At 33.3% G+C, this 12,234-nt stretch overlaps 1 protein-coding gene across 1 annotated transcript; it reads right to left on the reverse strand.

The window, feature by feature from the left end:
- Positions 1-9,789: 9,789 nt before the first annotated feature.
- Positions 9,790-10,771, reverse strand: LOC105788613 (21 kDa protein). The gene has a single exon (XM_012615579.2). The coding sequence runs from the start codon at positions 10,694-10,696 to the stop codon at positions 10,091-10,093; it is 606 nt and encodes a 201-aa protein (XP_012471033.1). The 5' UTR covers positions 10,697-10,771; the 3' UTR covers positions 9,790-10,090.
- Positions 10,772-12,234: the final 1,463 nt, after the last annotated feature.

Below are 12,234 nucleotides of genomic sequence, written 5' to 3' on the forward strand. Positions count from 1 at the left end.
AACCTGATGCTCCACCAATCAATCCATACCCAATTTCAAATCGAACACTCTAAACAACAATTCCATCAAATTAGCCAGAAACAGAAACCCCTAAATCTTAAGTGGGCACCTCCTAAATACCTTACTAACTTAAACTGACTGCCTCAACTAACTAATCACAGAAATCTCACAACTAGTATCCTCAGCCAAAATCCCCAGATTACCAGATACACTACTAGTAATATAAGAATGTGTGGAGCCACAATAAATCAAAGCAAAACAAGGATGTGAATGCATAGTAAACGTACTGGCTATCACATCGGTCGCATCTCTATCCTTACGGCGCCTCATCGTGTAAACCAAAGTAGGTTGTCTTGGCTCAGTCTTAACCCCACCTTTGCCCAGTGCCCTCAAATCATAACCACCTCCATTATCACCCCTAAGCTAACCACGACCTCTAGCGGGCTGCTAAGCTGCCCCCAAAGGCTGAACCTGATCCTGAACTAGAGCTCACCCTGGTTCAACCAAATGAGGCAACTCGATGCTCAGTAGACCTACATCTAAAGCAAGCTCCAATCCTCATCCAATGCTCGCTCGAATGGCGTCTATTATAGTACTCACAAATCGAAACCTGCTCAACCCTAACAATCGACTCAACCTATTAAGGTCTATCAACCCTGGCCCATTTCATAAGCCACTTAATAGAAGTAGAAGGACCTTACTCACTTTTATTCTTATTCTGGCTCATTTCCTTATCCCTTTTCTCACGCTCCACACGCTTAATCTCCTCAATGATTTTCGCCTTCTCCACAAAAGTTTCAAAGACTCACTTTTGCTGCAGAGCTACTAATACCTTGATGTCATACATCAGCCCCTCCTTAAACTGGACACTCTTGTCATAGTCTGTCTCAACCAAACTCTGAGCATACCCACTTAACCTCAGAAATTGGGCTTCATACTCGACCACAAATCTCTCACCCTGAGTTAGCCCAATTAACTCGTATCTACGGGCCTCAATGTAACTTGCCCCTACATACTTATTCTGGAAGAAGTTCCGAAAGCATGCTCAAGTCACGCACTCAAGCTAGGTGCCCTACTCAACGATCATCCACTACTGACATGCCTCGTTGTGAAGGAAAGATACTGTTCTCTTCAGTTTCTGCTCGGGGGTGCAATCCAGATTGTTCATTATTCTTTCTGTAGCCTCCAACAAGTACTCAGTCATAGTAAGGTTGATCCGAACGACACCCTTAAATAACTCTACCCTATTCAACCGAATTCATTTAGTTACTGACCTCGGCTCCCAGATCCAAAGTGGGTCTCAGCGACCCTTTTTAATACCCTCAACATCCTCGATTCCTTATGCACACATATCTTATCTATAATTTCAAAGTTTTATGAATTAGCTCAAGTTGTAAAAATCCTAAGTTTAGAGTTTTATTGAAGTTATTTATTAGAGTTTACAGAATGTTTAATTACTACAGTCTCTAAAGGTAAACAATTTTACTAAAGTAACTAATGTAAAAGTATCTAAAATGCATCTGAAGTTTGAAGTTTCTTACTTGAATCGGCTTCGAAGTATCAGTTCCACTTTACAAAAATTCACAATATTGATTTCAATCAAAATTTTGAATTTTTTTAAAACATTTTGAACCCAAAATTCACAGCCCGAGTTTTGCAACCTGGCTTTGATACCACCAATTATAGCACCTCAAACCTGGCTTAGATGTTACGATCAATTTATGAAGGTTACACGATATATAAAACTTTGATAATTTATTTTCATGCAAACTTAAGTTTAAATCGAGAGAAAATAAATTAAATTTATTTAACGGAAAACATATATACCATAAAATGTAACCATCTTTCTTGTAGTGTTGTTGTTACCAAAAATTCGTGTGAATGCACTTTGATGAAAACATTATTTTATTAATTATTTAAAAGCAAACTCAACCGTTTCCACCATTCGATTTGTAAAGCAACATGTTTAAATTCAAAACTTTGCAGTGGAAAAATGCTTTACAATTCTTATTTTTGAAAAAAATAGAGTTTCAACGATTCTGACGTCTTGTTAAAAATATCAATTAAAATTATACGTTCGCACAATAAAAACTAAAACAAAAATAATTGTCCCGTAAACAAATTAAAAAGTTCAAAAGCCTGTATAGTCTGAAATAAGCCCAAACATACTTAAAGTTAAAATATCTTAATAGAGCTCCGAAATCGCCACCAAATCCTAAGTCTGAGAATCACCTGAAAAACATCAAAACAAACAAAGTGAGTTAGAAGCCCAGTGTGTGTCTTGGCCCACATACAAAATTTATTATTATCATGCTCATGTGCAAACCTCAGAACAGACAGAATAGAAAATCCACATATTCAGAAGCATATATCAGAACATAACAAATCCAATCTCTATCCGTTACACATCAACTCTGCCCAACCAATCACATCAAATAGGACTACAAGAGTCCATCCATGAAATCACACCAGCACATGGTGGTATGTCACTCAAAAAGTTACAATTGTGCTGCCAGGCTGATATTATGGTATAATCGCCAAAATTGCAGTTACTACCAGAATACACTTCCTCTATCACATATCATACCCCACCCCAATACACATACATAAACATACTAATACATGTCCATAAAAAATAAGAAATATGACATGCATACGTTATTGTCATATTCACAAATCATATCATATAGCATACATGGAGTTTATTAAACTAGATCATGCTTTCTAATATACAAACACTTAAATTTACCAATTTTATGGTTTCACATGCTTACAAGTTAATTTTGAATCTAATTTTAGAGTCTCATATCTAACCCGAATTGGGCCTAATAAACTGAACAAATTGGGCTCACATGTCCGTGTGGCCCATACGACCTAGCAGGCCAGACTGTGTAGCCCACTCGCCTTTCCTATTTTGCCCATGTAATCGCAAACACCCATGGGCTCCACACGGTGGTGTGACACACTGTAGTTTCAAAAATAGCCTGCATATTTCAAATTTTTCTGAGTTCTAATCGATGTTTCGGGTTAGAATCACACACTCGATGTTATTTCTAATTAGCTACACAAGCTAAAACTTTCGAATCCTACATACGATATTAAATGACGCCTACTAACAACCAAAAATTAAAACGAAATCTAACTTAATAATTTCATTTACTAAAACTCAGTCCCCAAAATTGATATTTGAGCACTTACTTCACAAAATAAGCATATAAAAAAGCAACTAATCCACCGGAAGATCCCGAATCTCGCACCCTTCACCTAATCAAATACCACAAAAATGTTTAACACAACGAAGAACTAGAATTAAACACCATTACAAATCCTACCATGCTCAAAGAATAGGTTAAAACTCGATATCATAAAATAATATGATGTTACTTACACTTTAATTAGATTACGATCTAACAAACGAACTCCACGCAACGATCTCAAATAAAGAACAAGATGGCAGCAAAGCAAAAAAGCAAAGAGAAAAGAAAGGAAGAAGAAAACAAAATTAAAAAGAAGAAAAGAAATGTCAAAAGGGAGTAGGGTGATGGACAATAAAGTTGGGTGAGTAAAATTAGGGATATTTTGTTAATTCAAAATAAAATAAAATAAAATAATTTGGTAATATCCCAACCCACCAAATTAGTCAGAATTCGAATATAGCTCATCTTTGAACACATGGAAAAGAAACCAAAAGAATTCCCACTTTTGTGCACAACAAGGCTCAAACTCAAGACCCCCCAAGTAAGCTAAAGCCTTACCATTGAACCAGTAGGCTTATTCTTTTTAATAACTCAAAAAATAAAAAAAATAAACCCTAAGATTCAATTATGACATAATTCCAAAATTAATGAGAAAGTTTCAGAACAAGGGAATCAAACTCAAGACTCAAGGAAAACATCCAAAGCAGTTAACCACCATACTAAATCAATTTATTTGACATAATTTAACAATCAAACCTAAGAAAAATTGGGGCTTTACATTTTCAAATCGAAGATAATATTTGTATAGCATTTGAGGCATTTCATGCATGAAGAAACGTTAATGGGGAATAAAAGAGATAATGGCTCTCAAATTAGACCTAAGAAAAGCTTATGTCTATTTTGAATTGGAATTCCTTCAAGATCTTTTAAGATAATTTGGGTTTTACAAATGGTGGTTGATTCAAATTATGGAATGTATTTTTATAGTGAAATTTACGGTGGTTATAAATGAAGAGAGAAAGCCAACTTTCTCCATCAAGAAGTCTCGATGGTTATAAAGCGAATGTGTTTCTTAGTGAAATTTGCAATGGTTATATTTTAACCTTGAGTTGCATCAAATGGATGTCAAGATTGTGTTTTTCAATGATGAAATTGATGAGACGATTTATATGGTGCAACCAGAAAACTGTGTCATGTGATACAAAATTAATAGTTTACAAATTAAGGAAATCCATTTATAGGCTTAAACAAACCTCTTTTTAATGTTATTATAAATTTCACCAAGTAATTACCTCATTCAGTTTTAATATGGCTTTGGTTATTGATTATATACCACAAGTTCAATAGGAGTGAGATTTTATCTTTGGTTTTATATGCCGATAACATATTGGATTTCAATAATAAGTTTAGTCTTGATTAATTCCCCAAGAATGATTTTGAGACTAATGAAATGCAAATTTCTCTATACTTCAGTAGTGGAGAGTCTAATATATGCTCATGTATATTGCTTTCATATATTATGTACATTGTTGGGATGTTGTGTAGATATTTGAGTAAATCAAGTATAGATAGTTGAAAAGTAGTCAAATGTTTCATATGTTATCTTTAGGAAACAAAACATTACATGTTCACATGTCAGAGGCCTGAGAAGTTAGAGATTGTCAAGTATACATAATTTGATTTTGCAGGAATATTGATGCAATTTTTTTGTCATTAGGCTGCAAATTATGGTAGCCATTTATTCAAATAATGATAGGAGCACATCAAATTTAATGTGCATAAACTTTAAATCCATAATTGTTAAAGAAAAAAAATTAAAGTCATCAAGTGTCTATGAAGCATATTGAGTCAAAATCTGTAATGGCAGATTTTCTCACTAAGATACTATCACCCAAGGTTTTTTATGAGGACACTGCTCATTTTAGGGTAATGTCATTTTAAGATATTTAGTGTTAGTGGGAGTTTGTAATTTTAAATGGTTTTCTATCATAGAAACATTTTTTTATTTCAATTTACGGATACTTTAAGGCTTTTTTTTTTTGCAAAAATAAAGTTTATTTGGTTTGTTCACACTTTGATTTTGGTAATGTTTGATCACACTAAGGCTTAATGAGGAATGGTTGAAAATAAACATGTTTAGATCACATTGCATGTAATTTTTATGTTACACATCCATACTTGATATATGTCATTTGGTTGTGTTAATATCGTGATTAATGATGGATTTGGTTATGATATATGTAATGAAAGTTGTCTTAGTTCTATATTAATATAATTAATGGAGGAGATTTCTAAATACCTTTTGGATATGATAGTAAAGTTTTCAGCTCACGAGGTTATATAATGACATGTGGTCCAAGTAGAAGATTGTTGAATTATATAGACGTCACATAATAAAAAATTACATGTTATTATTTACTATTATAGAATGTTAGCCCAAATCGAAAGTGATCTAAAGGGTTATTGGGCATTACTTATTAAACAAAGAATAAGTTGAATATGTGTAGCTACTTGAGTAACTAATTTCTAATATATAATGGTCTAATTAGAAATTAAGGTTAACGTGGAAAAGCTATATATTAGAATTATGGTCCCCAAATTACACATACGTAACTTTTCTAACATCTCATATTTAGAAAGGAAAGAGAATCACCTCTTCTAAAATACTTGTATTGTTAAGTGTGACTCCTATTTTCAGTCAAATTTGACAAAAAAAATCTTTTAGTTAAACTATGTTTCTTTGTTTCAGTCAAACACTGATTAGTTTAGATTATTTTATTATTATTTGACATATGAATTTAGCCTATAAATAGGCTCTTTTACAACCTTAGTAAAGACACCCATTAGATTAGAACTCATAACACATTCAGAGAATTTTGTGTTTACGTTTTGAGGGTTCTTTATTTTTCGGGTTTTCGGGGTTTAGTTTTATCTCCATCTTTTGTACTCTTCATTCTTTTGCCATTATAGTAAAATTATCTTTGCCCGTGTTTTTTATCCTCTTTGGAGGGGTTTTTCCACGTTAAATTTGTGTGTTCATCTTCTCAATTTTTTCCGCTATTTTTACTTGTTTGTTGCTTAATCGGGATGATTCCTAACAAGTGGTATCAGAGCTAGTTTAATTTTCATAGATCAGCCCATTCAGATATGGCAACAACAAGGTTTGAAATTGAGAAGTTCGATGGTGAGACAAATTTTAATTTGTGGCAAGTTCGAATGATGGCAATTCTAGTTCAATCCGGTTTGAAAAAGGTTGTTACCGGGAAAAAGCCTGAGAATCTAAATAAAATAGAATGGGAAGAACTTGATGAAAAGGCCTTGTCTGCAAGCCAGTTGTGCCTCGCGAATACGGTATTGCAGGAGGTATTGATGGAGAAGACCTCATCCGCATTGTGGAAAAGGTTAGAAACTCTTTATGCGACTAAGTCTTTGCTAACCGTTTAGTGTTGAAACAACGTCTATTTACGTTTCGCATGAACAAAGGTGAGCTTCTTAGAGATCACATCAGTCAATTCATTACTCTTTTAAATGATTTAAAGAACGTTGAGGTTCATATTGATGATGAAGATCAAGTTATGCTATTATTGTGCTCTTTACCCCCTTCATACAAGTCTTTCAGGGAGACCCTGATTTATGGCAGAGACAATCTCGTTCGAAGATGTGAAGGGTCATTTGTTGAGTAGAGACAAACTCGATAATGAGCTTCATTTGGATAGTAAGGCAGATAGGCAAGCTTCCGTTTTAGTAGCATCAAGGAAACGAGACAAAAGGTGTCACTATTGTAAAAAGTTAGGTCACGTCAAAGTAGATTGTTATAAACTGCGAAATAAAAGAGCTGCTGTGAGTAACGAGAAAGATGTAGCTGGTGCTAATTTGGCTGATGAAAGCGGTGATGATTTCTTGTTAGTGTCAACGAGCGATAAATCCAAGCTCACGTCCAAGTGGATCCTAGATTCGGGATGTTCTTTCCACATGTGTCCCAATAGAAAATGGTTCTCTACATACAGTTCGGTTAAAGGTGGAGTTGTGCGCATGGGAAATGATTCATCTAGTAAGGTAGTTGGTATTGGAACTGTTAAAATTAGGACACACGATGGGACAATTAGGACACTCTTAGATGTCAGGTATGTACCTGATTTAAGAAAGAATCTCATCTCCTTGAGTATTTTAGACTTGAAAGGATGCAAAGTCAACATCGAGTCGAGCGGTATTAAAGTATCTCGTGGAGCTCTCGTTTTGTTTAAAGGTAAAAGAACTGGCAGTCTTTATATTCTGGAAGGTTCTACAGTGACCGGTGAAATCGGATGTCCCTCATCCGTTACAGAGTCGAAGTCAACTTGTTTGGAGCGGAGGCAACGTGGTCATAGGAGGGAAAAATATATGACCGTTTTGTTGAAGAGAGGTTCTCTTTTGGATACAGGTTTTGAAAAGTTTGGGCACTGTGTTCGTGAAAATCAGACCCAGGTTAGTTTTGATTTGGCAGTGTACAAGTCGAAGGCTAGAAGTCTTCCAGTTTCTAAGCACAGATTCGACTCAGTTAATTCCCTGCATAGTTCAAGATAGGCTCCTGGCGGGCTTTGGCAAAGATGGCGTTGTGGAAATATGAATCAATGTGGAGATTTGTTAAGTGTGACTCCTATTTTCAGTCAAATTTGACAAAAAAATCTTTTAGTTAAAATCTGTTTATTTGTTTCAGTCAAACATTGATTAGTTTAGATTATTTTATTATTATTTGACATATGAATTTAGCCTATAAATAGGCTCTTTTACAACCTTAGTAAAGACACCCATTAGATTAGAACTCATAACACATTCAGAGAATTTTGTGTTTACGTTTTGAGGGTTCTTTGTTTTTCGGGTTTTCGGGGTTTAGTTTTATCTCCATCTTTTGTACTCTTCATTCTTTTGCCATTATAGTAAAATTATCTTTCACCGTGGTTTTTTATCCTCTTTGGAGGGGTTTTTCCACGTTAAATTTGTGTGTTCATCTTCTCAATTTCTTCCGCTATTTTTACTTGTTTGTTGCTTAATCGGGACGATCCCTAACATGTATAAATTTAGAAGATAAAAAATATAAGATTTTGAAGATTTCAATATGTTAGTGGATTCAAGTATACTTTTGCATCTACTTTTTTACTCTTGATGATCTTACATGATAGATCCGAATTTATTTGTTATATCAAATTTTATGGTTCTAACATGCTCGGATTTACTTATATCGAGTTCCCTAATTAAATAAAAATTAAGGAAGGCCTATTTTTGTTTTTTGTTTTTATTTGTTCATAACACATTAAATAAATTTAAAAAAACTATTTATATGAAATGAATTCTTCAAAATTTATGGTTATTGTACAGACTGATATACCAACAATATATTATATACATTATTTTTTTCATTTATGATTTTTATTGAAAACATAACGTAAGGAGAGGATACTCCTATTTTGGATGCCAAAATTCCCCACCGGAAAATGATTACAGGGTTAGTTTTTCTCTCTCTTTTTAAGTTAATTATTGGGGTTATTTTTTGAAGGATACAAGTACCCAATGTCTGATTACTTAATCCCGTAATGATTGGATTAATAGAATACAAACGATATTAGAGTCCAACACCACTTACCACCTCTTATTGGTCTTGGATTGAATGGTGAATATTTGTGTTGATACAGTGTAGAATAAGGGAGGAGAATAAGGAGGAGAAATGGAGGTCGGTTCACTTAAAGATGTCAAGAGTCAGAATAGGGACAAGAGGATATGTCGATCAAGATCAAGATGTAATTTTAGGGTGTTGGCCATCGATCCTTTCTTCCTTGTTCATCAGGTTATTTATAAGAGAGGTCTCTTTATCCATTAGCGTGACGTGGTGGGATAAGCATTCAATCCCACTAAATGTGCAAAGGAAAATTATGAGCCTATATCATGAGACTCATTCTACTATGTTTTCAATCAGTTGAGAGTGTTATGCCTAAATGGGCTCATTATAGCCTTACAGGTGTGTTTCTAATTCATTTTAAATGGGCTCATTTTAACACTTGAGACTCGAACTTGGTCCCGATCACCTCCGAACACCTAGAATTCATTTTAAAATGTTTTTGATTCATTTTAAATGAATTGAAATTGTTTTTAATCACTTAGTATTGAAATGAGTAACGAATAATTGATGTTCAAAATTGCAATTGAAGTGGAAGTCACTTTGAGTTACTTGGACAACAAATGTTGTACTTATATTTGGATCCAACAATCGAGTCAAGTGTGAGCATATTTTTACCGAAGAAAAAAACAACTAATAAACTAAGGACAGATATTTATTCTAATAATTAAACCAAGAAAGTATGCAACTAAGTACGGGGTAGGCAATCATCATTGGGTAGGGACTAAGGGCCCAGAATTTGTAGTGGAAGTTGAATGCTCGAATATATTAATATCGAAAATTCTCATAATTTCAAGTACAAGATATTTTTGAATACCAAATTAATCTTGACGTTTGAAACAAAATTTGCATTTAGTAAAGTTATTAAGTAGTTTTAAATGAGTTACAAAAATATGAGATCAAAATAATACTACTATGTCTATACAACATCAAGACCAGATGTACTTGCAACAAACTAAAACCTCTGCTTCTATGCTGCAACAGAGGCTTCATCAACTTTACTTTTACTATGTTCACAAAAAGCAATGTATTGTACAGATACAACGTGTGCAGATAATATAGATCACTCCATTCATTTTCATTAAGACACCAAGATCACACACAAACACATCTCCATTCCCTTCTTTGGACCACATATATATTTTACATTTACCAGGAAAACGGAAGTAATTTCTAAAAATCCATAAATACATTTGCTAGTGTAAATAATGACTAAATTTCCCCTGTAGAGTTGATTAAATAGCTAACCATGAAATGAAGCATAGCTGTTGACCAAAGCCAAGGCATTACTTGTCAAATGAGCGATTGTGACAATCTTGGATCTCACAGCAGTCTTTACACTGCCGTTCATGTTTTTCCCTCCAAACCCGTCGGCGCAGGTGTTCTCATCCGTCAAAGCAGCGCTAACCCATGTCTGTATATCGTTAATCATTAGTCCAAAATTGGAGCCTTTAAGCTGACCCATCTCGCTGATTGACTTTCTCAGCTCATCTATCGTGTCCTCCAATTCCTCCACGCAATCTTGCATGGCGCCCACCTCTGTAGGCTTCAATCCTTGGCTTTTGGCAAGCTTCACCATCAAGGCCGAGGTTGACTTGGCGGTTGAAAGGGTCACGTTTAGGGCGGCATGGGCGATGAGTTGGGGGCTTGTTTGGATCATGCTAGCCTGTGTTAAGAGAGATTCGTAACAAAGTTTAGGGTAAGTCGTTGAACTACAAGATGTTCTGATAAACTCAATGCTAGTTTTAGGGGCAATTTGCCTACCAGCTGAACTTATATTTATCAATGAACTAAAGGCGACAAGAATGAGAAGGAATCCAAAAGAATTATAAGAGAATGCGCTTGCCATATCTCTTGCTCTTTATTTTTTCTATTTTTTGTTTTTTGTTTGCAAAGAAAAATGAGAGCAACTGGAATGATGAAAATGGTGGAGGCAAAGGCCTGCGATTTATAGGGAAAATGTTACCGCATGTGCATGTGCATGTGCGTAATTCTAGCATTCGTGATGTAATTGGTCCTAACTAGGCCTTAAGGGCCAACCCTTATTGGAAAAATTAGGGACAAGTTGTGTTCACGAGGTAACACAAATCGGTTACAGTTGAAAAAAAGAAAATTGATACGATATGGCCCTTTGTCTTTTAGGTAGACATCTTAAAACAAATCTGACAAAATTCTGTCGGCTGCTCTTGATTTTTTAAATATTCATTTTCTTTAAAAAAAATATAGAATAGTTTATTGAATGAATCAAATAAATTACCCATCAAATTTTCTACATTCGAGGCTGTATACTTTTTCAATAATAATAATAATTACATTACTTAAACTTTCAAAATTCATAAAAAAAAAGTTCAATTTTTTTAAAAAAGAGTAAGTAAGCCCCTCCTTTTTATTTTACACTCAATTAGGTACTTAAACTTTCAAAATGTATCAAAAAGACCCTCAAACCTTTTTTTTAGAAAAAGAGACAATTAAGTCCCTATTTTTTCGCTCAATTGGGTACTTTAACTACCCCTAATTTTTTTCAGTTAAAGTCACCATGTGTCACAATCACAACATGACATGTGACAAAAAATGGTAAAAAATAAAAATCAATGAAAGTTATAAAATTATTAAATTTTAATTAAAAATTAGAAAAATTAGAAAAATTATAAAATCGTAAAAGAATTTATAAATAATTTTAAAATGTTATAAAAATTATAAAATATATAGAAATATAGAAAAAATTATAAAATTGTATAAAGTCGTAAGAAAATTATAAAAATGTAAAGAAATATAAATTTAGTAAAAAATATAAAATTATTGTACTAAAAAAGTATGTCACGTCGTGTTGCGATATATGGTAACTTTAATTAAAAAAATAGGGTTGTTAACTTTAACGTTAAAGTTAACAGTTAAAAACTTTTATGCATTTTATAATTTTATGGTATTTATAAAACAATTCTAATTTTAATAAATTCTAAATATTTTTATAAATTTTATTTATTTTTATTTTTATAATTTTTTGCCACATGTCACGCCGTGGTTGTTACACTAAGTGGCTTTAACTAAAAAAGATTAGGGGTAATTAAATTTAACAATAAACTGTTAAAGTTAACGGTCAAAGGGTCTTTTTGAGGTATTTGACAGTTCAAGTACCCAATTGAGTGCAAAAAAATAAAACATGGGCTTAATTGTTTCTTTTTTTTTTTTAAGTTTGAGGGTATTTTAATGTATTTTGAAAGTTGAAGTACACAATTGAATGTTAAAAAAATACTTAATTTTTTTGAAATAATTTAAATATTTTTACACCCTTAAATCAAAATTCTATTATCCAAATTTATTATGTTCAAAATTTTTAAAACCAACATAAAAATCAAATAGTGAAACAGATAAAACGAATCCCGATAT

Source organism: Gossypium raimondii, chromosome 2 (assembly GCF_025698545.1).
Source record: "Gossypium raimondii isolate GPD5lz chromosome 2, ASM2569854v1, whole genome shotgun sequence".
In the NCBI taxonomy this organism is placed as follows: Eukaryota; Viridiplantae; Streptophyta; class Magnoliopsida; order Malvales; family Malvaceae; genus Gossypium; species Gossypium raimondii.